Source organism: Motacilla alba, chromosome Z, assembly GCF_015832195.1.
Source record: "Motacilla alba alba isolate MOTALB_02 chromosome Z, Motacilla_alba_V1.0_pri, whole genome shotgun sequence".
NCBI classification, from domain to species: Eukaryota; Metazoa; Chordata; class Aves; order Passeriformes; family Motacillidae; genus Motacilla; species Motacilla alba.
In genome coordinates, this window is record NC_052046.1 from 23,725,638 (window position 1) to 23,753,121 (window position 27,484).

The 27,484-nt window shown below is 39.8% G+C and overlaps 2 protein-coding genes across 10 annotated transcripts in view; one reads left to right on the top strand and one right to left on the bottom strand.

Annotated features, from left to right (window-relative positions):
• Positions 1-27,484, bottom strand: part of IQGAP2 (IQ motif containing GTPase activating protein 2) — a 124,138-nt gene that overhangs the window by 12,881 nt on the left and 83,773 nt on the right. For 6 of the 8 annotated variants that reach the window (XM_038125711.1, XM_038125713.1, XM_038125717.1 and 3 more), the window contains 15 exons: positions 26,221-26,345; positions 24,047-24,210; positions 15,652-15,742; positions 11,566-11,727; positions 10,201-10,343; positions 9,117-9,287; positions 6,303-6,386; positions 5,527-5,598; positions 5,293-5,362; positions 4,778-4,986; positions 3,960-4,109; positions 3,016-3,179; positions 2,149-2,373; positions 1,386-1,526; positions 955-1,039 (listed from right to left, as the gene is read on the bottom strand). In XM_038125711.1, coding sequence (XP_037981639.1) covers positions 955-1,039; positions 1,386-1,526; positions 2,149-2,373; positions 3,016-3,179; positions 3,960-4,109; positions 4,778-4,986; positions 5,293-5,362; positions 5,527-5,598; positions 6,303-6,386; positions 9,117-9,287; positions 10,201-10,343; positions 11,566-11,727; positions 15,652-15,742; positions 24,047-24,210; positions 26,221-26,345 — 2,056 coding nt within the window. The remainder of the gene's footprint in view (positions 1-954; positions 1,040-1,385; positions 1,527-2,148; positions 2,374-3,015; positions 3,180-3,959; positions 4,110-4,777; positions 4,987-5,292; positions 5,363-5,526; positions 5,599-6,302; positions 6,387-9,116; positions 9,288-10,200; positions 10,344-11,565; positions 11,728-15,651; positions 15,743-24,046; positions 24,211-26,220; positions 26,346-27,484) is intronic. The other 2 variants (XM_038125718.1, XM_038125719.1) reach the window with 1 other exon arrangement.
• On the top strand, positions 15,754-24,038 carry F2RL2 (coagulation factor II thrombin receptor like 2). 2 transcript variants are annotated; one of them, XM_038125722.1, is made up of 2 exons: positions 15,754-17,917; positions 19,658-24,038. In XM_038125722.1, exons 1-2 carry the CDS (start codon positions 17,860-17,862, stop codon positions 20,737-20,739), a joined length of 1,140 nt encoding a protein of 379 aa, XP_037981650.1. In that variant the 5' UTR covers positions 15,754-17,859; the 3' UTR covers positions 20,740-24,038. The 2 variants fall into 2 exon arrangements, with proteins under 2 accessions (XP_037981650.1, XP_037981649.1); XM_038125721.1 differs by having other exon boundaries at positions 15,757-17,917; positions 19,652-24,038.

Sequence of the window (27,484 nt, forward strand, 5' to 3'; positions counted from 1 at the left end):
TCTTCTGAAGATGGCAACTTCAAAGAATTTCTGGTCGCAGAAACAGGCAGGACTTTGCTTTCTGCAATTTGCTTTAGCTTATATGTATGCACCTGCAGAACGTGCAGCTCACACATTTAAAGGCTTTCAAGTGGGTACTCCATTTGCTATCTAAGTTTTTTAATGTGTTGAGCAATTTTTTAAATCTGGGTTACTGGAGTGATGGACAGTGAAGAATAGGGAAGTTCTGCTAAAATGAAAACCTTGTACTTTGAGAACCATGTAATTAAACACTGATAAAAGGGTCTTTATTGAAGTGCAAAATAGTCCTGATTTGACAGGGTTGTCAGTCTCTCAGCTGTTTAGAAGGCTTATGAAGTGATTCCCCTAAGTCCTCTGAAGAGACACAATGGCTGTGGTAGGGTAACAACAGCCACTGTGCCACTACCATACTTACACCTTAGTTTTCAGTCTGTACAAATGCCATTTCTACAACTTTTACAAGCATCTTAAGTGTAATGTAATCCAAGTGTAGTATGATCTACTCAAACTTTTCTTTTAGAAACTTTCCTCATTGGATTTAAATTACAATTTATTAACATGTTAACAACTTTTGATAGAGGAGAAAAAAAGAAGAGAACTAAAGTGTTCTCCAATGAAAGGACTGGTAATGACAAGGACCAATCCAAGCCCCAGGACGAATCAGATGAACTCCAGCCTTGTGAGTATAGTTACTGTCCAAAACAGGTTGAGCACTCTCTTCCATAAGAATTGCTGAGCACCCAGATTAACATACTTAGATTGTGGCAACAGAATTCCCTGCTCCCCTTCCTCAGCCCCTTTGCAACTCAGTCAGAAGTGCCAAGTTCCTTCAATAAATGCTGCTTTCCCAGTTCCTTAGAATATTTAGTGTTAATAAAATCCACTTTGTCAGTAAAACAACAAGCTGCTGGCAGTGTGCCCTAGGAAGTCTACCTTTAATAGTTCATCTTCAGTTGCATCCGGGAATTTCTCATGGAGTGAGCTCTTCAGAACTTTGGCTATGTATCTCATTCCATAACTACATGTAGAACAGATGAAAAGGCAAAATATTGGAAAATACTTAGATGAAACAGAAAGCAATCATTCTAGTCAGCTTAAGTTACTGGCTTTTTGCCCACTACCTTGAAACACTAGAATGAGTTGATAATGGAAAAGACAAAACATTCCAAGTACAGGGAGAGGTTTGCCAGGCTGTTAAAGCAGGGCAGAGGCAGAGAAACCACTCCCTCTACTGGGCGACTCATCAGAGAAGAAGTATCACAAGCCTTTGAAAGCATGGAAAGGATTTGAAAGGATCTCCATCACAGAGGTTCAAGTGAACTGCACATGAACTGCTGCTTGGAGAGTCCTAACACAGCACTTACGGCATCATACTGAGAGAAGAGAATATGGACGTGAGAACTTTGTCAGTTACTGCCCGCAAACTCTGAATAGATGATTCCAGCTTATTGATCACTTCTGCGTGTGTCAGTGCTTGTTCTGTGGTCACATCGTATGGCAGTTTGCTGCACAGCAAAAAAAAATAAACATGAAACCAGGTTAAATACATTTGAGAATAAAATATTTCTTTTTCTTCATAAGGACCATCAGTGAACAAAAGTCTGACAAATACAACTGAAGCAGGATTTTGTTACTAAAATTGTTTTGTTGTCTTAGATGCTTTTTTTGGAGGTAAGTTTTTTTTTTGAGGTAAGTTTTTTGCTTAGTTGGGAGTGCACACGTTATCATGTACCTTCCCTTAATAACAAAAGCAGAATACAAATATAAATCATGCATCTCCACATCCCTATCCAGCACAGCTCATCAAAAGCCTGGGACCCTACTAACATGCTGTAAGTAAAAAACTTGAGAAAAAGACGAAGTTGTTCCATGGCATAATCTATTACAGTTACAAAGACTAAGTAATTGATTTTGGACAGTCATGACAAGGAAAGTGATCCTTTCATTTTTCAGAACAAGTTAAAGCACCTGTTTGTCAAGCATCTCTCCCCAAAATCTCTCTGCTGGAGGAAGATTGAGAAGGGGTGCATGGGCACAAGTACAGGACAATTTGTCAGAGAAAGAATAGGAGATCAGAACTGAGGGATTCCTCATGTATGGTACAATATGTCCAGCGTCCTCACTCACCTGGCCTCACCAGTCTGCATTTCTAGCTGGTTTACCCATGCTTTGTAAACATCCACAGGACTAGTGCTGATTATGAGAGACTTGTCCTCCATGATTTCCTTCACCACTGGGGCCAGGAGCTGGCGCAGAGTGTTCTGTCCACGAGCACCTCGATTGAAGCTGACAACCATCTTAATGACAGTGGGGTTTCCAGTAACGATATCCTGAAGCTGGTCTACCTTAGAGCTGTGTCAGAAACAGAAGAGTTCTGACTTATGTGTGCAGTTATCCATATTTTTGAATCTCTCACTTTTAAAACTACTCTATTTTTATGTTGAAACCTCTTTATATAGCCTACTTCTTAAGGCTTTTATGTAAAACAAAGTGGTGTATAGAGGCTACCGTCTGAATTCTGCATGTATTATAGTAATGTCCCAGAACATAGCATAGTCCATGCCAGCTAATTTATACCTGATTCAGACCCAAATACCTGTTCAGTCTGTATTCCTTAAGGGCATAAAATAACATTTCATTATTTCAGGATAAGCCACCAATCTTCACTTACAGAACATAAGATTACATGAAGGAAGATAATACTTTCTCTACCCTTACATACTCAAGCACAAACCAAGAAGCTCTAGCATCTTTTTACAAGCCATTTTTTCCATAGAAGAATATGGTCTGCCATAGAAAGATTATCTTTTTCTTGAATCAGCAATCACTTGAGTTTAAGAGTGACACCCAGAAAACAAAGTTCTCTTGTAATAAAATTATGTATGTAATTTTATGGTAGTTTAAAGATTAACCACCAGCTTCCTTTAAGCATGAAGCATTCATTGACCTGTCTAAAACACAAACTAGCTGAACACTTTCTGTGATTGCACATACGTTATCTCCTCTTCAAGAGCAGTTTTGAAGAGTTTGAGAAGCAGGTATTCTTCCCGTTGATTGGAGGCATAGTTGTATAGAGTGAAGATGACTGTATCCATAAACTTTGTTGATTTGTTTTGTGGCATCTGGAAAATCAGCTTTGCCAGATATGTGGGATTAGTCTACAAAGCAAAAAAAATTACTTGCATATGGTTGTGCAGAACAAACTCCCCCAACTTGGAGAGCAGCTCTCTACATTTGTTCATGCCTAAAGCAGTTATGTTGACTCAAATATATGTCACTTTTCCATACATGTTTTACTTTTCTCCAAATACTAGTATGTAAGAAACACGGAATACTGCACAATCAGTGAGAAGCTCTATTAAGGATTTTATTTGCAGCCTGTGGATAGTACCTCTCTGCATCTAGTCTATGTATTTATTAACAATTAGAATTTACCATATGACAATAGCTATCTACCAAGAAAACTCTGCATACTACATGTCTTCTGTGGAGGGCGTCTGCCCTGGGAGGATCTAAAATTCTTCTAGAAAAATGTCAGTGAGGTCAGATAAAAAAAGCACAAGAACAGATACATCATGTCCTGTGAACTGCATTGCAGACAACTTCCCTTGCACCACATAAAATGTACACCAATAGTGACAGTAATTTACAGGGACTACATGGAGGTAAACATTTCTCTTGAGACAGAATGTTCTGTACAGACTGAAGTATGCTCAAGCAAAAACCAGCCATATTTGCTGTACACTTTAAAAACAACAAGGATTTTCTCAATTACAGGAAGTACTAGAAATTGACCATAGTGTCTGCTGCAGTCTGCATGTTATTTGGAAATATCTTCATAATCACTAACATAATCATTAAAAAAAATTAATAGTAGAATATATTTCTAATTTTTCTTCAAAAATTGCTGCCATGTTAATTTTTGCCTTAAAATTTACCTGTAGAAGGTAGAATAAGTGTTGATAAGCCTCCAGTTTTTTTCTTCTCTCCTTACTCAAACCTTTGATGCCCTGTTTGTCAACCATAACCATCTCTTCCAGTTGACTTTTGCTCTTTTTGTTAAGTTTCTTACTGTGCAGTACCACATCCTGCAGAAAGATGATCAAAACTCTGGATTATATATTCACAAAACAGGCAGATTGCAAAAATGAACATTTTCCCAACCATGTTAAATGCGGTATTACTCTAAGTGCCTTAATTAGCAACTTTGTAAATTTTGCTGCACTATTCACTCCCCAGTTTTTTAACATCTTCATCTTTCACCAGTATGGCTTTCTAACAATGATTGTGTGAGGCCTGATCTCCTACACAGACTAATTCTTGATTAATTAGCATTGAACAATATGTTCAATATGATCAGAAGTCTACTATGTTCTAACACAGAAAAGATATAAAAGATTTTAAATCTGGCAAGTAACTGGCAAAACACAGTGACGTACAACTCAGGACAACAGAACAACATCTGGCACGAGGCAGAAACATGAGAAGATAGTGCTTAATTTAGCAGGAGTATTTTGACTAATTGAGGGTGACTGAGCACTAGTACAGGCTGCTCAGATTGTTGGAGATAATCAGCCATCTGGACACGGTCCTGGGCAACCTGTTCTGGGTGTCCCTGCTTGTGTAGTGGGTTTGGGCCAGGTGACCTCCTGAGATCCCTTCCAGCCTCAGCTGTGATTGTGCAACCCTGAGTTCCTTCCATATGGGGAAGGGCTCAGTGCATGCTACCAAGGGAGCCTGAACAGAGCCTGCTGACCTGAAGAGTGATTCTGTTTTTCACCAGCAATCCAATCTTTATGTCCATTAAGTTCAAATCCTTCTCCAGCTGTTGATTTGATCTAATTTTTGTAACCACTTCTTCCCTTAACCTTGTTACTTCCAGTTCTTCTTGAAAGTCTAAGTCACTTTGGTCCAAGAGGTAGGCAAATTTGCGCAGAACAGTCAAGGGTGGATTTTCAGCACCAACTGCAGTTGAAGAAAACAGGCTTGTTAGTTGATGTAATACTGAATATCCCTAAAGCCCTCAGGAAACTGATCACTGTGCAGAAAATTTGAAGTGTATGCCAGTTGGCAATATTTTTGTCAGACTTTAAAAGTACAGCTACGCAAAATAGTTTCAGCTGTAGAACAATTGTGTTACAAACACTTGCACCTGCTTTTGAAGTTAAATAAGAGACTGAGAAATCTCATGTGAAACTTATAAAAAACCCTGACTTGAACACAGTAACATACTTGCCCCCAAACATACAACATCCAAATGTTACTACTTACTTAGTGTTCTGTAGTCCTCCCTGGCCTTGTTTGCTCTAAGAAATGCTTGTATTTTCACAATTTGGTCATTCTAAAAGGGATCAAGATTAGGCAAAATAATTAGTTGTGACATACGTCTTCTCAGAAGCATACTGCAAAACTTGCAGCCTCTTCCCTGTTTCCCAAAACTGCTCCTGCAGTCACAGTACCATACTTCAATGCTTCATGTTCAGAATGAATAAAAAAATTACTTACATGATCCTTGAAGTATTGTAGGCGGTTCCTGTAAGCTCTCCTTGCTAGCCACATTTTGATCCATGACTGAATCTGAAAATTAAATAAAATTTTTTAAAAAGTTAAGGGACACTGCACAAACTTGTGTGTGTGTGTGTGTGTGTTTAAGTTTACTTTTGAATGTTTGCTTCTGCAGGCATGCTGTTCTTGTGCTCAGGGCCATAGATGACTGTACCAGCAGGCTCCTACTGGCCAGTGACCAGATAAAGGGGCTCCCACTAGGCCACTATATCAAGCTGACTTCAAGTTTCTACCACCTGTGTGTAACATTGTCTTTGGAAATAATTTGTACCTTCAGGTCCTGGGTCTCAATTCTAAACAAATCTCCCTCAAAACCAGGAGATCCTGTCACAATATTTGATCTGTGATCCACAGTCCAATTGTGATGTAATGGTCCCATTAGCATCTCAGAAAAGTGAGCACTTTTCAGAGAGAGAGATTTGACAGCTTGTAAAGAAATAATACACTGTCATCCCAAATGTTTTGTAGTTTAGTGCTAGAAAGAGAGATGTAAGGATATCTCTTTCAAGAGCCCCTCAAATTCTGTAAAGGCTGTTGAAAGTCAAATGCAGAGCTTTCAAGAAGCAATTTGCTTAACCTATCAGTTAAACAACTTTGAATGCCATGCAAATTTCTGGAAAACCTCCAGCCTATGCTCCTAGTCTCTGATTCCCAGGTGGTGATGGACTATGTCAAGGGTTAAAACACAGCCCCAAAAACACATTGGGTGTTCTTACCTTAACAATAGCAGCAACATTGCCTTGAAGCACCTTTAATCTCTCAACATAGCTTTTCCTTTGTTTGAATCCTTTCCAGAAAGCCTATTTTAGAGAAGGCAGAAGACCATTAGCCCTAGTAAGAAACTAATATTTATTAAATCTATGTAACACACTAAAATCATGAACAGTGTTTATCTTTTAGAAAGAAATCTGCCATTGTGATAAAGAAATAACCAAGGTATAAGTAAGCTTGCCCTCATTTTTTAAGGTGCCCTCATACACGTCATGTTAATTTTGACCAATTCCAGCACACTTTATTGTCCAATGCTATTTCCTTCACCCTCCTGAATTCATCCTTACTCTTATCAGCAGTACATCCACATCCTTAGCATCCCAGTCACTGGCTTCATCCCACAAGTGACTTCCAGCTCTTGCCCATTACTTAGCCTCATCTCCCATCCCTGGAACATCAATGGAGTGCCTCAATATGGGGGACCATCCCTGTCTGTGTGGATAACAAGATGATGATCAGGAATAGTCACCATGGGTTTGTAAAGTAAACGTGTAAGGGTAGGGGGAGAGCAGTGGATATTGTCTACGTGATGTCAGTAGAGATTTCAAGACTGCCATCCTCATAGACAAACTCAGGAATGAGGGCTGGATGAGTGGACAGTGAAGTGGATCAAGAACTGGCTGAAAACAGATCCCAGAAGGTTACAATCAGTGTCACAGGGTCTAGTTGGAGGCCAGTCCCTAGTGGTGTCCCTCTAGTGTCACCCCTAGTGGTGTTCAGTGCTGTACTGTTTAACTTATTCATCCGTGACTTGGATGAAGAGGCAGATGCCTCCTCAGCAAGTTCAGAGGACACAAAGCTGAGCAGAGTGGCTGATACCCCAGAGCGCTGGACCTTCAGAAGGACCTTGGCAGGTTGGAAAGAAGGACCTTGGCAGGTTGGACAAAGAACCTTCTGAAATTCAGCAAGGGCAAGTGCAGGGTCCTGCACGTGGGGAGGAACAGCCCCAGGCACCAGCACAGGCTGGGGCTGACCTGCTGGGGAGCAGCTCTGTGGAGAAGGACCTGGGGGTCCTGGTGGACAAGAAGCTGTCCATGAGCCAGCAGTGTGTCCTGGTGGCCAAGAAGCCCAATGGTTTTCTGAGGGGCATTAGGAAGAGCATTGCCAGCAGGTGGAGGGAGGTGATCCTGCCCCTCTACTTAGCCCTGGTGAGGCCTCACCTGGAATGCTGTGTCCATTTCTGGGCTCCTCAGGACAACAGAGACATGGAGCTCCTGGGATGGGTTCAGTGGAGTCTAAAAAGATGATGAGGGGTCTGGAGTATGTCCCTTACAAGGAAAGGCAGAGGGAGCTGGGCCTGTTTAGCCTTAAGAAGAGAAGACTGAGAGGGGACCTCATCAATGTCTGTAATTATCTGAAGGGAGGGTATCAAGAGGGTGGATCAGGCTCTTCCCAGTACTGCTGAGCAAAAAGGACAGGAGGCAATGTCAGAAACTGATGCACAGTAAGTTCCATCTGAGCATGGGGGAAGAATTTCTTTACTGTACAGGTTACCATGCACTGGAACAGATTTACCAGAGAAGTTGCAGAGCCTTTGGGGATATTCCAGAACCATGGGGATGCAAGCCTGTGCCACGTGCTCTGCGATAACCCTGCTTAAAAAGTGAGTATGGACCAGATGACCTGCTGTGGTCTCTACCAGCCTACCCATTTTGACACTCTGTTGCATCCAGAAATTGTCCCTTACCTATCTGGACCTACATTGCTGGCCTCTTTTCCAAGTTAATTCCTTCAGTTGACTCTGTTTGCTAGCTCAGAAACAAACACTTATCAAGGAATTCAGTGACAGGGATAGGAGATACTTTTACTGCTGTTTTTGCCTGTCATCTCTATCAGCCAGTGACACCAGCCTTGTCCTCTATTTGTTGTCTTTCCACAAGTAATTTCTACTTTATTGCCAATAGCAAGAAAACAGAGAACAACTTTATTTACCTACATTTCTCCATATTTTGAACCTATTCACACAGACTTTGAATTTCTCAAAGTGCAATTCTTTACTGGGCTCAGACACCATGCTGGAAAATGAAAAGTCAATCCCAATAACAACTACTAGTGGTAAAGATATTTGTCATAATGAATTGTTAAATATAGTTACTGTAGATTAAAAAAATTCTCTTGCGTATTTTTTCCTCTTTTTTTTTCTTTTGTGAGTGGGTGGTGGAATGAATTGCTCCTAATACGAGCTGGATATTTCACCATTTCACCTCTGTCAGTGTTTGCACTCTCAGCAGAACATTTCCTTTTAGAGTTGTTGCTTGTTTCAGCAAGCTGGAAACATCCAAGAAATACTCCCAAAGAAAACCAGGGCAGCTGCCACTCCCTGTCCAGCTACACCTTCATGGAGCAGAAACAAACCACTTCCAACTAGGGACATTCTAGTAAGGAATGTATTTCTTAAGTCATGCTTTGCCAAAGAATTTTTGCTTCGATACTTAACAAATACCTTCTGGTCTTGTGCTGTGCATAGTTAGGCATACCACAAAAAATCTGAGCATGTCAGAACAAAGCCAGGGCTGTGCATTAATGAGCTTTTCCCAAGTAACTTTCACTAGAGGTGGATACACTCGATTCTTTTAAAATTAGATATCTGCTATGTGAAAGCACATATATTTGTAGATGTAGAATTTTAAACTGCTGCTGCTGGAAACAGGGAGACAGATCTGTCTGAGAATTTTATCCATGCTAGTAATCAGTCACGTCACCTGTTACATGCAAAAATGCAGCCAAAGCCACATTACCTTCTTGTTCTAGAACAGTACCTGTATTTTGATGGCAGATGGTTCCTGGTTTTGAAGATAAGCTTTTCTCTCCTGATAGTTTTTTCTGACTAAGAATCCCCTTGCTCGGGCTTGCAGCCCAACAATCAGATTTTCATTAGCAAGCCACAGCTGCTCTCGATTGTAATCTGCTGTAACTTGCCCAGCAATGTTCTGTTAAGAGATGATGGAAAAAGGTCATTAAAAAGACAAAACCGTCCTGGAATTTGTACTATGTTCTCTCCATCTCTGCAGTTTATGTTCACCCTATCCAAGTCCCTCTGATTTACCCCTACATTTTAATCAGTATGAAGAAAGAGCTACGTTTTTATTGCTGAGCCCTACATGACAGGTAACTGAATGTCTGTCAAGCTTCAGTTATTCAAGTCGGTATGCTATTTTAAGAGTATTCTTTTATACATTAGCAGGGTTCTGCTTTCCTAACACTTACAAGTGTCTTGTGCAACTCAGACATCTAGAAATACTAACTGAAGTAGCAAGCTCTCTGTTGAGAACACTCAAGTACTGCTGCATTCAGAATTTCAAAAGGACTTACACTGACTCGAGTTCTTTGTGTGGAGGAGTAAGCCTGTACCTTAGGTGAGCTGCAGCAGAATATAGAAGAAAACATTACTCAGAGGCTTGTGTGATCTGCTTTGTTCGAAGTTATATTTCACAGATAGTGCAAAACCTCTACAGTGAGGGAGCTAAAATAGCACCTCAGAAAATGGTGATTCCACCTGCTCACAAATACATGATAAAATTATTCGTTATAGGTCAATGCAAAGTCCTATAAAAGGATATGGAAGCAATCAGCCTTTACTCCATTGGTGTGTCCTGATGGTCATTAAAAGAAATGCTGTAACTTCCAGTAAGGAAATCCCTAAATTATTGCCAGACACTAGACAGGAGACTGTGCTACCGATCACTGTCTGCTTAGACTTAAGTTGCTGCTCTTGTCAGAAGCAGATACTGATAAAGTGACCTTCAGTTTCACCCACCACAGCCTGTTGATAATATCGTGTCTCATGCTCTCTCAAATGTTTATGTTGCTTTTGCAATAAAAACCAATGTTTTAGCTGCTTACCTGGATTTCTTCACCAGTTAACCATGAAGTTTTTGGTACAACTCCTCTGGGGGCAACACAGGTATCTTCCTCAGTTTCCACATTGTAATAGTAATCATACATGTCTTTCATTAAAAGTTTAATCCACGGACTTTCGCTAGAACCTAAAAGCAGTTCATACCATTAGTACACATTTGTGTCCTGTTTCACTGATAAATTACAGCTCTCCCTACTCATTTCCCCTCCCTGTACTTGCTGTGAAGCCCTTTGACATGCAAAATCTCTATATATCTTGGGCCTTTTTGTAGTAATGATTTTCAGAATACCCTACTAGGTGGATGAGCAAACTCATTCCTCTAGAGCAAACTGGTGATAAGGTCAGTGAAACAGCTACAAGGTTGGTACAGATCCACGGCTAGCCTCTTCAAACCCTAGCGTGTCATGTTAGTGCTCCTGACAGTGTGTCCTCTGTCAGTGTGTCCTCTGTCAGTGTGTCCTCTGTCTTACATTATTGCTCATAAGTGAAACAGACTGTGTTTATAAAAAATATTTTTCTTGTCTTCTGCCCAAACTCTGGACTTACTGACTCTTACTTCAGACACGACATTTCCTATATCCACATCGTTTTCTTGCTTATTGCTTTGGTAAACCAGTCTGCATCCTGACAGGCAGGAAAAACCTCATTTCCTCATGGACAAAAGGCCCCAAGGTAGAACTAGTAAGGCCTTAAAAATACTCATGTTGCAAAGTGAAACATGCCCATCTACTGTAAGAACAGGTAGTACACTGACAGTCATTTATTTTGTAACCATTAGCTAACCTTGGCTGCTGTTAGCTATGACGAGCTTTTGCAGCTCTAATGTGACAAAACATCCCGTCATCTGCTAAGAACAGATTCTAACCCCAGCTTTTGCTGCTAACTGCTGCTCTGGCAATGCACAGGACCATAATAGGGCTGGGAACACTGTCAGATACTGGCTTGATCTTTGACAGCAATCTTTAAGACTGATGTGTGCATCTCTGCATCTGCTAATATGAAAAAAATTGTCAGCAAGTAATAGGGTTTTCTGAGAGAATGGACTGATCTATTGAGCACAGATGAGCTGCCCTAAATTCAGTCAGAGGCAGGTTTGAGATTCTAGGAAGTCTCAGCTAGACTCTGGAAATCACTAGACTGACTTCTCAGCATGCACTGTGGTCTGCATTATTTGCATATTGTGCAACAGTACAATGTCACATAAAATGCACTTGAAAAAGTATAACATTTGTCAAAAGATTTTATAGCAGCAGCTGTCTCCCTCAATTTACAGATACTTCCTGTTCCAGCTTTCTGTTTGCCTCAGTGATATGGACATATGGAACTGTCCTGTTTAGGAAGTATTTTACCTTCTGTAGTTTTCACGTTCTTGGCTTCAGAGAGCTTCCTGAAGTAGGTTTCAGCGCATTCAGGAATGACTCGTAATCCAAACCTTGACTGTAGTATCATCAGGATTGGCTGTGAATCACCTTTCTCCAAGCTCTTGTTAATCACTGATATTCCAACAGCCACTAGGGTCAAATAATAACACAGAAAAATTAAGTGTCTTATACTCTACGTACCCATAACTCTAGCCTCCAGAAACTTTGAAAATGGACTTCTAACACTGGCACACACAGACACCATGGCATATACAGCAAGTCAGTGCTTTAACCATTTTCAGCTTCCTTCATGCTTGTAAGGACAAGTGTGTTAGGTAGAAAGTGTCTGCTCCACCCAGGCTTGGATGCAGCCACAGCACAACTGAGAGCTGTCTGAGGGCATAGCTCTCCCCATCACATGACATACCAGGTGGCAGTAGGGCAGGGGTTGAGGATGGCAAGTACCCACACACTCAGCCTGCCCTAACAGACAGGCCATCATCTGCTGGGAGCCTTCTAAAGGTACATGAAGTAATCTGGTTACAGGCTGTAAACGTTAACATTCACTTCTACTGTACAAAATGGGAATTAAAACTGATTGTGTTGAGTAAATTCTTGCAGCAGCCTACTCAGCATCGTGAAGCAACCCTTTCTTAAACTTGCCTCCTCAGGAACTTGTTTAAAGCTAATTCAAGGCCTTGAATTTGCCAGAGATGCAGCTTTTGCTTTCAGGGCATATAAAAGCACCCTGAGAGGTGATGCTGTGAAGGATGTGCAGACTTTGATGTTATATGGCATTACCCACACTCTAATTCAGGGCTTCCTTGCACAGATCCCACCATCACTGAGGGAACAGATTCCACAGCACCCGGCAGCATATATGTGGAAGCACATGCCACTTCAAAAGTACCTTACCCACTAGATGTTTAGGCTGCTTTAGAAATCACTGCTCTGGTCTTTAAAGGCATTCCTTCACATCTAAATTCAAGATCCATGCACAGAGGAACAAGTGAATAGAGCTAGAACATCCATTCTGTGCTTTGAAACAGACCTCTGCTCAGAACACACATGTACTGGAAATGTCTTTCTACCATTGCTGTGGCACTGTGATATCCAGGCATCAGGCCTCAGCAGCAAGGAAGCAGAAAAAACTGGGAAGCCACACATTGCAGCTGGCTGCTGCTGGCCCCAGACTCATACACAGTCCCATGTGCCTCATCAACTCTGTTTAGCAGTATTTGAATGCTTTCCTTCCTCCTTTTCATCATGTAGTTAAGGGTGCTGGAAGATATTTTTACAGAGACAAAAGAAAACACAACTTAAGCTAAGATTCATTTATGTAGGTCCACTGCCATCTGGCTTTTCCTCATCTTTTAATTAATTATGCTTGTATTTTTGAAGGAAAAGGTAAGAAAAGTGTTTATCGGGGAAAAAAAACTCAACTCAGCAGAAATTATTCCTTTCATTTTAAGTGCTAACAATTAATACTGGGGCTGTTGCTCTAGAGAAAGGCCATTTGGACCGTGAAAAATTGTAAGAGAACTGGGGGTTAGCCATCCCCAACTGCCAGAAAACTGTCAGCTCCAGTTTGCTTCTCTAGCAGTTAGGATGCCAGTACCAGATCAACACTGGAAAGGGCTTTTTTCCACACCCATCCTCCCTTTTAAACAGCTGTGATATACAAAGCCACAGCTGTCTGGTGTGATAAGCCTGAACTCTCAACAAGGCCAAAGATCAGCTTTTTCCTTTAACTTGGTCTTTCTCAGGACACACAGACTTCCTGCTTTGACAGACTCTTCCTGTGCAAGACTGAAGTCAGTGTTCAAATCTACTCCTGAAGGCTAAACAGCTGATATTTGGCTGATCGCTTTTTGTCATCCACTTAGATAAGGAGTACAATGGTTGAACTCATTAAAGAAGTGAAGCAAGGTGATGCAAAACACAGAGCAAGCACCACAATGAGTTAGGAAGTACACCGGCACTTAATGAACACTTCTTCCTAAATAAAGGTAGAAGAAGTCCTTTACTGACAGGGACGACTGTAAAAGCCTTTCAGAATTTTAATAGTGTACCGTTTAGTATTTATATAAGGCATAAAAGTTAGTTTGGAAGTGATCAAGACTGTTTCAGTACCACTGCTGGTATCTTCTCTTATTTTACTGCTTATTTTATTGCCATTACTACAGCAATCTCAAAACCATTTTTTAAACTAAAAAATACATCTTTGACTACCTTGTGGAAGTTTTGGAGTTGTTTGCCTTTCAAAAATAGTGCCTGTGTGATAGATCAAATAAAAGTTCCTTTCCAAGTTGTGATCAAGATGAACTTTAAGTTTAGACTGTGAACACAACATGCAAACTTCCTGAAACAGGATGTGTTGGTTATAGGAAGTATCAGGTTCTGTGACGTGGGGAATTGTTAAATCTCAGGTTTTAGCTGTAAAACTTTAGAGCTCTTTAAGAATGTGTTGTGCTGACAGTGCTTCCTTTCAACCCGCAGGGCAAAGTACACAAAATTACGTTTTTTTCCCTAAAAGTGAAATGTTAAAACAATTCCACTGAGCATCCTTAATTATGAAAAGCTGTGCATTTACTACCAACACAGATTATAAGAAAAGATTTTAGTAAAACAACTAGGTAGTAGATGGACCAGTGGCTTACCATTAGCAACACTGTATGGTATTGCTGTATGAGTTATGCTGTCCTAATTTCTACAGGCTGCTTATGATACATATTCTTAATGCTTTTACATCAGTGAACACAAATGAGGACATTTTTCAGTTGCTCTTTAGGTTTGACTCAAATCCATTTATAAGCTATGTGTTTCCTTCCCTTCTCTGTGCTTATGTTTCCTCAGGGCTCTGGGTGGCATTCATGGGAAGCAGGTTTTTCCACAAAAGAAGGTATCAGCACTCCTCAGTACAAAAGCTTGGTTGAGACAATGTGTGTGTATCTGACCCCATCTTAGAAAACACAAGCCCAGTGCTTTCTATGGATATATGACCTGCAAAAATACTTCATCTATCGTCACTATATCTGCCTTGTTATGTGAAGATGATGTTAGTTGTTTAAATAATTTCTGAACTTATAGTAACACAAAATGCAATGTTCCTGTAGCAGGGATAGTTATTTGTAATGCCCATCTGTGTTCTCTTCCACCCACAACTTCCCAGGCAGTAACTCCTGACGTGCCTGTGGGCTCACAGCGGCTGCACTGCACCAGGGATGGCTGAGCACAGCACCGCAGGAATGCACCGACTTCAGCACTTGCATTCACAAGCTCTGAAGGTGCAACAGAAAGCAACACTGACTCACCCAAAGCCAAGTGAAGCAGAAGGCTGACCAAAACCCAGTGCCTTGTCTGTGCTGTGCTGGGCCTGGCCTGGAACAGGCAGGCATGTCACAGTTTATTATGTATTATGAATATTTTTTCTAAAATTATTGTATTCAATCAAAGCTTTGACAAAAGCGTTGAGTGCTTTCAGTACACAGCACTCTGACATATTAAGCCTCAGAATTTTTCCTACATATTTCCTCTTCCTTATAGATTGGAAGAGCATATACTTTTCAAAAAGAGCTAGCATTCCTTGTACACTGCTTTAAAAGTACATATGTTCCTGATTTTTGTTTGTCAGCAATCCATAAAAGACAATATAAAGAAATATGAATAAGCAAAGTTGTAAAAATAAAAAATTGCCTTTAAAATATGTGTAAAGATTTTAATCTTAAATATAGCAAAACAAGCTCCTGAACAGCATATCTGTTCTCATTCATATATTTCAGGAGCTACATGAAGATACACTGACATTAGAAAGATTGGTCATGATGTAAACCTGTATAACCAAATCTGCTGAATTATTAGCCACACCCTAAAGATTACTACTTTAGACAGAACTAACACCACTCCGGTAGTTTTGAATCATCTCAGTTTTAGTATGACAAAGAACATGCATTCATTTATTTTCATGTATTTAAAAGGCTCTAACCTTCCCTGCAGTGGAAAATATAAATGACCAATTCCATTTTCCCAAGACCAAGAAAAACAAGAGCAGTGGAGATACAGGTTAATGCTTACAGGTTGCTGCTTCTTTCATGTTGTTATTGCTGTCATTGATTCCTCTTTGTATTTCATCCAGCCACAGAAGCGCTGATTCATCTTGAGATTCCTGGAAAAAGGACAGTAAAAAGCCTTGAAAAAACTGAATAATAAGAGTTGTCTCAATATAGTGATACAGCTCCAATATACAATCTCTGCTTTGCAAAGCTCTAGAACACAAAAAAAGATGACTGTTTAAAATCATCAATGAAACATGTTCATATTCTATTTACTGACTTGAAAAGATCCTGTTCAGATAAAAATCTCTGAAAGTTTTGATGTCTAGAAGAACAGAATTTGCTGATACTGCTGGCATAGAATTCATTCTAGTAAAGATCAATAAAAATTGAAACATTTTTATTTTCATGATATGTAGGCAAAGTAGTCTGAGTCACATAAAATCACACATTACCAGGCAGCACTGTGATAGTAGAAGAGACTAGCAGAAGACTGCAGGAAGTTGGCTTTCTTTCAAAATCCCTTATTTGGAAAGGATCCTTGTGTGTATCTAAATACATGTTACATTAGAAAATAACAGTGAATACTCTCATAGAAAGACAGCTTAGCTTTAGTCATGATAACTTAGCTCATGCAAACATTTCTGTAATTAAGCAGGTACCGCTTTTCTTTCAGGCCTAAAGTGCATGACATTAAACCTAAGTTAAAATAGAAGGTGTAGTAGAGTGGGATGAACATCCCCACTAACCAGCCCCATTGCCCACGTTCACTGGTGATACCAGCACTTCAGCAGATAAAACAGGGTTAAAATAATATTTATAATCTAATCCATCGGGTGGGAAATTCATGCTAAAGAGGAAATAGGAATGTCAGGCCTATAACAGACTAACAATGAGAGGAGCTGGAATGTATTGATTAAAAGAGATTTAGGAAAATATACACACAAATATTTCAGGGAAAAGAAACAGCTAGAAACACATTCAAACTAAAAGAGTGAGGACAAAGAAGCAGCTTTGCAATGAATATCCCTGGTTAAGTGCTGAACCTCAGGCCAAAGACCTAATAAATCTGATATCCACAGAAACTACAAAGAGAAAAGAGGGTAAAAAACCACTAGACATACTCTTCAGCTTGCATCATATATGTAAACAAGGTAGCAGAATACATAAATAACATGAAGTGGTGTCAGACAATCACAGGACAGTGGACACATACTGCTTACTTTTCTACCAAGTGAGAGTTAGCACTTGAGAGAATGTTTAATAAATTCCCAAACTGCCACTGAATTTTGAGAAAAGCATTGAGAGTTCCTAATCTGGTATCCAGCTTTTACACATTAAATACAAGAACAGACACAAATACTGCTCCGGAGCCAAATACAACTTATGCTGAGCTTCGCAACTAGCCTGGAAGCTAGACCAAGGCTTGGGCTAATTTTGCTTGCTGAAACAAGCTGTTGCTATTTGGTATTGAAGGGAAAAAAATAGGGGAAAAAAACCAGCAACAAACCAGGCAGAGTAAAAGGAAGGGATCAACAAAGCAGCAGATGAAAATAGGGGAAACGTTTTAGAGGCTGCTGTGGAAGAGTGGAAACTCTCTGAGGAGAGGAAGTAGGTGGATTGAAGGAGCCAGACAGCTAACAGTGGGCAGGGAGGCAAAAGGCAAAGCAGAATGCAGTTTTCCTAAGGCATTTTTGTATGTGTGGCTTCTTTCCGTCTTTGCCTTTTACTAAATTGAGATCATCACACTCTTCTGCAAGCCCAGCTTTTCTCTGGAGAAGGGTACAGAGTTCAGCCACGTGATGATTTGGTCTCTGAATGAGACCCTTGAGGATTTACTAAACACACCCCTTGATTATTCCAGAAAGCACCTTTTTACTCCAAATATCTCTATGCACAACTGTCAGTAGAACCCTGCATATCAGCTTCAGGCTTGTGGTAAATTAAGAGTTAAAATGCTGCTGTAAAGCAATTTTATCTCTGTGTTGGGCTGAGGCTGAAACTGAGTCATGTGTGCATATTTGGGTACGTCACACCCTCTTGCTGTAGTAGACAAAGAACAAATTAGTTCCTTACCATAAACCTCATGCTTACATGCTTCTGGATGCTTCTGGAGGACAGATCAGTCATTCTTTATTCCCTTACAGAGGGGAAAAAAACCCCACAAAACGCCTCTTGAGATGAACTAGCACAGCACCATTGTTCAGCTGGCTGGATTTCACACTCTACAATGAAGATACTGTTTTTCACTGGACTGCTCTCTTTTACCTCCAGTCTTTGCACTACAGGTGAGTCCTCCTTTCTGTATCTATTCCATATTTTAGTCAATGACATGGACTTTATGATAATGCTGTTGGTCTACCAGCTGCAAACTTGAAGTGAGTTGCATGTGCATGTGCATGTACCAATTACAAAAACTGCTCCAGGGTGGCTACTTTAAAGCAGATTTTTATTCTTTCATTTCAGTAACACCTTACTTCTGCCAGTCATTTTTTTATACAGAATTTTGTTTAAGGGAATTTTCTGCACTTATTGAAGATGCATCTTTTGTCTAGTGTTTTTGTAACAATGCAATAAGTTTAAACCTGTAGTGTCTTGTTTTACAACTTCTCAGCTGCTGTTATTAGAAGGAAATGCTCAGATGACTATTGTGATAAAAATAACTAAAGGAAATGATCAAATAATAAACCTCCCTAGAATTAAAAGTGTTTTCAAACCAAGCTCATTTTGAAAAGCTGGTATATATAAATGTATATATATACACACATATATAATATACATATATACATACATATATATATATATATATGTATTTATACCTATATCTATCTATTTACACACATATCAGCCAATGCAGGCACATGTATGACTTTTAATGAGTGATCAAAACTAGTTCTCTGGAGTAACCATCAAAAAACTACTAAAATTATGTAGTCTGCTAATTATTATTTTAAAACATTCTATTGCAAATCTGACAGTGAACATTAATAAAACTATTCTCTTCATTTTATTCAAATATGGAAAGTAAAAAAAGGTCCAAAGATTTTCACCCATATTTCAGTTTGCCTCTGAATTCCAGTTTTATGGTGCATGCTGAAGGCTTTACAATAAGTTTTTTTTCATTAAATGCAGCTAAGAAAATTTAAGTGACACAAACACAGAGTTGTTTACTGCGCAAAATCTATTTTACAACACATGGCTTTAAAAATAATTTTGAACACATTTGTGCTTCATGTGAAGATGTCAATGTCTCTACAAATTTCTCTACTAAAGATTGAGGAACAGGTGTTAATAAAATAGTATTACTGGTTTTGCCCACATGCTGACAATATTTACTCACAGAAATTTTTCCTGCTGCTTGAAAAGTTTTATTCACTTTCAGTAAATTAATACCTGCCCAACCACTTGTTTTCAATTCTCAAAACATTTCCCTTGCTGAGGTATGAGAACCTGAAATGATCTGGTTTGCTTTAGTCAGAGGCTGAAGAATAACAATTTCACATGTGATACCAAAAAAACCAAGGGTAATTTCTAAGTTTTCTAATTTGAAAGGTTCAGTCTGTGTTCAACTAGATAGTGCTTTTTGCATCTTTTGCAGTCATTCATTTCATACGTGAAGTGACAAGGATAGTAATGGTGTTTGATCAAGCCTAAACAAAGACTGCTTATATGATGAATGACCAACATTCCTACTACTGAGAAAAACCCTCCACTGGTCATAAGCATTACAGAAGTGTCTGATGTTTTTCACCAAAGATTACTGAAAACACTCAAAATGCAGAAAGATCAGCTAACACTACATTAATGATGAATTTTCAAGATTTGGTGTGAAATGATAAATGAAGATTGATGTCTGTACATTTGAACACCCAAAGCAGAGGAGAATATCCCCAAATCTTTTAAACTTATATTGCTTTTTTTCACATAGAGATGGTTATCTTTCTCTGCTCCTGAAGGTGAGTTACATTGTTAATGCAGTAGCTTGTCCTTTTTAACAATTTTCACTTTGTTTTATTTCTAAGCTTCAGAATTTTCACGGAATGGCTCTGCAATTAAAACAGTGTCTCTTATCAAAACTTTTCGTGGAATTTCAGCGAGAGACTGTGATTACATCCCCCCTTATGCTATAGAAGGGGAAACAACAACCATCCATATCAGAGAAAACAAATGCACTTCAAACAAGTCAAATGACTCCACGTTAACAGAAGTGAGCAACACCACACTGGAGTACCTCACCAGCTCTCTGAGCACCAAGTTAATACCTGCCATCTACATCAGTGCTCTTTTATTGGGTGTACCATCTAATGCCATCATTCTGTGGATGCTACTCTTCAGGATCCGCTCCGTGTGCACTGCTGTCCTCTACACAAACTTGGCTGTTTCAGACCTGCTCTTCTGCATCATACTGCCCTTCAAAATAGCTTACCACATCAACGGGAACAACTGGATATTTGGGGAGACCATGTGTCGAATGACCACGGCGGTGTTTTACGGCAACATGTACTGCTCCATTCTGCTGCTCACGTGCATCAGTGTCAGCCGCTACCTGGCCATTGTTCACCCCTTCACCTACAAGAGCCTCCCAAAGCGCGCCTACACCATCACGGCCTGTGCTGCTGTGTGGGCCATCGTCTTCCTGTACATGCTCCCGCTTGCCATCATGCAGCAAAGCTATTATGTGAAGCAACTGGACATTTATACCTGCCATGACCTGCACAGTGCCTGTGAAACTGTGTCTTACTTCCAGTTCTACTACTACGGGTCCTTAGCTGTATTCGGGTTTTTAATACCGCTTGCAACTATCGTCTTCTGCTATGTCTCAATTATACAAACACTCAAGACTCATGAATGGTTCTGGTATGTTAAAGTCAGTCTTTTGATTCTTACCATCTTTGCTATTTGCTTTGTGCCAAGCAATATTATCCTTATTATCCATCACATCAACTATTACTATTACAACACAGATAAGTTGTACTCTTTTTATCTAACTGCTTTATGTCTTAGCAGCCTAAACAGTTGTCTGGATCCTTTCCTTTATTTTCTGATGTCAAAAATTAGAAGTCACTCCAATATTTATCTGACAGTGGTCAAAATATCCAGGGAAAAATGAATTTATTTCTATTACTGAATTATGGTTTTGTATAGTACTAACAAAGACAGCAACAAATCTCAGGTGCAACTTTTATACTTCAAGTAAAGTGAGTTAGAAAACACAATCTCAGTTAAATTTACTTCCTTCCACAAGGAATATCTCCAAAAATACACTTCTCCAGCTCTATAACTTTATTACACGTGTTGCAACACCTGTGTACCTAGATTCAGGGAAGTAGCTCTGCACCTCCATTTCCTTCTGAGATCACTTTCTGGCCATGGAGAAGCTGCCAGGGTATCAGTCACCACAGCTTCTAAATACCAGAGGAGGAGTCAGCATCCAAAGAGCACTTCTAGGGCAATTCATGACACTTCAAATTAGCCCTCAGCCAACAATCACGGCAAGAACAGTGTTTAAAAAACAAGTTTTTGCCTGGTGAAAATGGGAACAAGCACTTTCTACATGCCTGGGACCAGTCAAGAGCAAATACTGCCCTGGATGTTGGAAATACAGAGTCCCCATAGGTTCACAAAACAGTAAGTCTACAGCCATGGACACAGAACCTGACTCTTGCAAGGCTACCTCTCCCATGAGGCTGCTTAACCAGCTCTGGACTGTAGACTTGTTCTTCGACTTTGTCAGCGCCTGCACTTCCCTAACCCACAGGGATTGCTGGCAGCTAACCCTTATCAGTGTGAACCCAGGCATAAATTACTCTTGCTTGGTAAGCAAAACAGGGAAACTATTTTGTAGTATTCTCTATTTCAACATCCTCACATGAAATACCTACAGTGTTACAAATACTGCAGCTAGTTACCACTGACTATTAGTAAAACAATGGGTCAATTTTTACCTTTACAGAAACTCAAAACCTACTTATATACTAAGTTCCTAGAAAATTACCTCAGTGATTGTCATTTGAATTTATAACTGCAGCATGTAAGTGAGGATACAAATGTTTTATGTTGTTTTGATAATAGTATTGTAAAAAAACTTTACTTAAATAAAATGAGTTGCATTGGAAAATGTCTCAAGGGAATTTGCAGCCTGGTGAGGGTCCCCTTTTTCTATTTCTTCTGGCTCTTAATTTAGGTTAGTTTTAATCCCGCCATTCCTTCAACATGCATAAGAACAAATTTTAAAGATAACTCTAAAATAATTCAATTTCAAAATGTTGAAAATATTATTGAGGTGAACCTAACTAAAACCTCTGTACCTATCACACAAAAAATGCTACAGCCAAACATAGTCATTTGGTCCATCTGTTTAATTTTCCAGTTATCCACAATATGCTCCCTTAAGACAGAGCTTCTCTTCACTGGGACCTGAATATATTTGGCTTGAAAAGGCTTTCAGAACTGTTAAAAGCTGTGGTTTAAGATTTACAGGACAAAATTAGTTCCAGGTTTGCGTTTTCAGTTTCAAGCAAGGAACAAATAGGTCAGATCTGAGATAAGGACTTCAGATTATAAGGATAATGAATTCTGGCAGATTTGGGTGCAGACTCCCCCAGATCACCACAGCTAAGGGGAAGTGACAGCAAGCTGCCTACAATAAGTGAGTAGGTTTGATGCATATGTTTTTCCAGATGTTGGGGCAGGAAGTTTATAGGAGAACTATCTGATCCTTGTAAATGAAATATTTCCTTTTACTACAGCTCACTCTTAAAACATGCTAAACACAAATTCTGGCAGATCTGCTTTATAAACAGGGATCAGAAAAAGTGGAAAATAGACAGACTTCAGAAATTGCACTGTCTTTACAATTGTGTTTGGATTTTTTTTTAAGGAAATGTCAGTCTAAATCGTATTTTTACCTAAAGAATGGTCATATCTATGATTGATCACTGTAAAGAGTAAGTATGCATCTGAGTGTTTCTTTTGGGAGCACTGTGTCTTGTTTGCTTCTGAAACAGGAGCAACATTCCTGTTCACAGAGAAGATGTTCTAAGTAGTTGCCAAAAGACTGCAAAACCAAAATATCTCAGAAGACAAAGGCCAGCAGAAGTCTCTAGGAACATGAAAAATCTTATGATGAGAAGACTTCAAAGAGATTGTACAATTTTTGTTCCAAAATTTGGAAACACTCCTTTGTTTCCTATGAGCACATTCACACCAGGACAGGAGTAGGCATCAGGTTTGCATCTGGGGAGCACTGGGACAGCTGGCAGGAGTGAGGCAGGAGTGAGCAGTAGGACTGCTGTGTGCAGGCACCTGTGGGCTGTAGGTCTGTGCCTTGGGGACATCCTGGCTCACTGGGCATACACATGGCATGTCCTGGGTCAGCACTGGGCAGCCAGCACCCTCACTGTGCACAATCATTGACCCCAGCCCATCCAGGACAGCTGAAGTCAGAATGCACGAAACCCTCCCCAGCACATATGGAGAGAGAGAAAGCTTTTCAGCACTGAGGGCTCAGTGAAAGCAGCCCTTACCTGGGAACCCTGGTGAGAAATTGATTTGAGCAAACACCTTTCAAAAGTTCTGACAGCATGGTTTCACAGCAGGTACCCCAGGTGAGGTGACACAAATGCTGGAAGACACTTTACAAGCCGAAGTTTGCAGACTTTCCCCAGCTTACCATGTTACCTCAGGGACACATTGTGTGAATTTTAATTATGTTTTCCAGACACTGGACATTTTAAGTGGCGTGCTAGTCCTGCAAGCTGCCAGATTGATCTTTGTTTATGCTTCTCTGAGCTGTAATGCTAACCAGGCCACTGCTTTTGGGGAAGCAGACAGCAACATCCAGGTGAGATAGGTTTAAGCTGAGGGCACATGCAAGACCATCAGCTTGTTATTGCATGATAAAGCTGGAAAAGAAATATGTACAAAACTCCGCTACAATAAAACAACATAAGCAAAGGAGACTCCTCAAAATACTTCCCAAAGATTTGTTAAATAACACCACAATTGTGACTTCTTTTTGGCAAAAACCTCACTTTCCATCCATATTGTAGCTATCTGCCTGACACAGTCAGGCATTCATACTGTATTCTTATACATATTCCTAACTGAGTACTTCTGCTGCCCGTATTTTGTAATAGCTGCAGCAACCTAGTAGAATTAAAATAAGTGAGATTACAGCATAGCAAGACATATGCAGAAAATGCCTTAATTTTAATACATTGAGAATTAATCCTTTTTCCCAGTCAGAATAAGTTATAATGCAAAATTACTTAGTGGCAGTTTGTTGTCACTGGCTTATTTACAATCTCACTGGGCAAAGATAATGCAAACATCACAGGACCAGAACAGGGACACAGAAACAAGCGAAAAGAATTGGCATTTCACTTCTCACAGAGAACAACAGTAAAAATTCTAACCTTGCATTTTTGTGCTTTGGCATGGTGCAGAACCTCCTGATAATGCCTTGCATTTACTGGTCTCACATCTTGCAGCTTGGCTGTGGGCAATAGCAGGGTTTCTAGAGTTTTCTCAGGATTACCTTGGTCAACTGCTTCATTAATGTGTCCAATTGCAATGATTCCTATGAAACAGAAAAGTTATTAAAGATGCACTTATCAAAGAAAGTTGCAACTTTTTGGATATCACATACAAACAAAGCAGTAACATGAAGAACAGAAAAATCACGAAACAAGAAGCAGAGGCAGCAACAGCAGCTGATTTTAAATTATTTTTCTTCTTATATTCATTTGATGCTGTACAGCTTTCCTTCCTATCACAGTTATTGATATATCTGGATAAAACTCTTCCTAAAAATCAAAATTATCCTTGACAAAAAAAGGGAAACAGATTTTTCTGTTTTCTGGGAAGAAGCACTTACGTGAAGCTTAAGAAAAAGCTGGGTGTCACACATTTATATGTTTAACATATTGGCTCACAGTGATGAAAATTTTATTTTATTTCAAACCACATTAGTTGAAACCCTGATTTGGACAAATACATACATACTGTGCTCCCAGCTACAGCATTACATAGCAACTTAACTTCATTTCCTGTAATTTCTCTGGAAATAACCAATCAAACAATGCTGACCAGTGGCACTCAGTCCTTCAGACAGGAAGTAAGGCCCAATGTATTTAATAAAACCTTAAATCATTTTCTTCAGACTGGGCCCAACAGTTTCAAATCAATTTCCTCCTGCCCCTAAACAGTACTGCTTGTAGTCTCCAAAGGGGACCACAGAAAGGCATCAGTCAAGGGTTTCACCATCACCTGGTGAGGGTTGACATCCCTGCTCCCAGTGGGTCATCCCTCAAGAAGGGATGTCATCCACTTGTCTCTAGACCCACCACACCCTCCTGGTGAGGTCACAGATGTAGGTCATCATAAGGCTTGGGGAATGAGCAATTTTCCAAGGTGGTCCAAAAGAGGGACTACGCATATATGGTACTTGCTTAAAGAAACAGAGGCCTCCCTTCTTCCTCTTCTCTCTGCCCATCTGCCCTCTCTAAACATTCTCAGGCAGAGGTCAGTGTCACTGAGAGCAAGAGCAGCTATTTTGGTACTGAAGACTTGCTGCTACTGCAAGTTCTGTTCCAACTCCTAACAAGTGCAGAAGTTCAGACAAAAAAAGTGACTCCGCCAGTCAAATAAACTGCTCAGCACCCCACCTTGTCAGAGAGTACACATGGCAAGCAAGCTGTGAAGATCCATGGCAACCACTGGACTAGATTTAGGAAGAAATAATCCAGCCAGCTTTAGAAATTCTGCAATATAAAATTTCCCTTACTGGTATGAAACAGCAGCATGCAGGTCACTAATGGCAGTCCAGGAAGGGCAGGAGCAGCCTGTGTCTTACGAAGGCTCTGAGAAGTGCACTGAGACCACTTCTGAAATAGCAGGCAGCCTGAAAGCTGCCTCTTCCTGCTCCAGCAAATTTGGCACAACTCAATAGCCTCAAGTGGCTATAGTGGAAGAATTGGGTGCTTTAGCTTTTTTGAGGCCCAAAGCACCAGCTATCACATTTAATATAACACCACCCTCTTATGGCAAAACAGTTACATTTAGCTTCAAAAATAAACTCTAAATCCATTCACATGAGAACACATGGGCATAAGAAGCTACTTGTCTGACAGGAAATTAAGTTACCCAAAAGGAGAGCAAGACAGATATTTGCATTGTCTAACTGCTTACTGACTCCTTTGTGAAAAACAATCACTTGGAATCATTTACACGTTAAAACACACTTTTCAGTGGAACGCCGCTTGTAATTTCCTCCCCTATCTCCCAATATGCTCTTTGCTTACAACAGCAAAATCCCCAAAGTGAGACCATCCAGGGCTGGAAGATACTGCCAAGCAGGCAGAACCATAGCATTTTTGACACTGCAGAAGGCAGGCACCCTGTGCTACCCTTCAGCTGTCTGAAACAAACAGGAATATTTCAAGGACATTCAAAGATCATCAGGCTTTCAAAAATAATAAATGCTCTTCTCTTTTCAAGAGTGTCTGAATGAGGCTACTCAGTTCATAGATTTACATACCAAATACCTGACTATGATCTCTGCAGGCAATGTGGAGGAAGAATTACTTACTTTCATTTTCTTCTTGAATTTGCATATTAACCATGTCAATGCAGTTCTGGATATCATTCCAGCTTAAATAATCTTGGCCTTGAGATGAAGCCTCTGACTTAATAGACAATAGTGTATCAGCATAACTATAAGAAGATATAAAATACGTAAGTGTATTTCATATATAAGATAAAGTGCCATAAAGAATTAGTCAGATGTATCATCCATCATTTAGTGACTAATTTTTTTTTTTCCAATTACTCAATTTCAGACAAACTCAGCTCTTGGCAGAAATTATACAGACATGCAAGCTGCCTGTTCTACACATGCATTTCAGGATCTGAAGAAATGGCCCTGTAATTCAGAGAACTTTTCTTGGTTATATGGCATGATGGCAATACATACACATACATACAACTTGCTGTGTGGTGCAACAGATAAATGTGGGGAAAATTACAGTCAGCTTCTTGCTCTAGGAAACTATTGTTGCCTTCTTGACACTAATTCAAAGACCATAATTTCAGTCAGTAGTGTCAGGTAGTAGCATCTCCTGCTACCTCCATGAGGAAGATGATGAATTATGGGCAAGAGACAAAAAAAAAAAATTATGCCCCTCTTCCCGCAACTCAAGATCACCCAAGAACAGACTCTATAGCCTGTGTCTACTCTTCCTAGAAAGCTCACAGATCAGATGAGCTGGAAACCTTCACAGTAGTGCAAATTCACATATATATAAGTTAAATAATTTTTGTATTCCTGAATCAAGCATAGAATTGCTACAGTATGTCAGATAAAATACATATCTTCTATTTCCATCAGAAGCCTGAGGAATGTATGACTAGCAGCAAAAAAAAAATAGGACAGATTCATAATCTCCTAATCTGATTTCTCTTTCCAGCATCTAGCAGCATGTGTTTAAGGGTTTCTGGAGCTGGAGACTGTGTGTCACTTGAATTGCTGCAAACAAGGTTACACTCCATTAATTTACCTGCTCTATTTTAAAATCTTATGTATTATTCAGGAATTAGCCCCACTACGGGTTTTGTGAGATGACAGCTTTTTAAAAAACAATTAAACTTTATATTTGATAGGGTCCAATATTTACTTTATTAAATTCTCAAAAATCCCCAAACAACCAGAGCTACTAGAATCTAGTAACTGATTTTATTAACCTTCTCCACAACATTCACAGTTTTAGAGACCTATGACATATTTCCCCTAAATTCTCTCTTCCAGAAAACACATTCCAAACAAGTCCATCTCTTCTGATAGAAAGCCATTGGAC

Coding starts and splice junctions, on each gene's coding strand:
- F2RL2 (XM_038125721.1), top strand. CDS start 17,860: ATGAAGATACTGTTTTTCACTGGACTGCTCTCTTTTACCTCCAGTCTT. Junction 17,918..19,651: donor CTCCAGTCTTTGCACTACAG/GTGAGTCCTCCT, acceptor TTTATTTCTAAG/CTTCAGAATTTTCACGGAAT.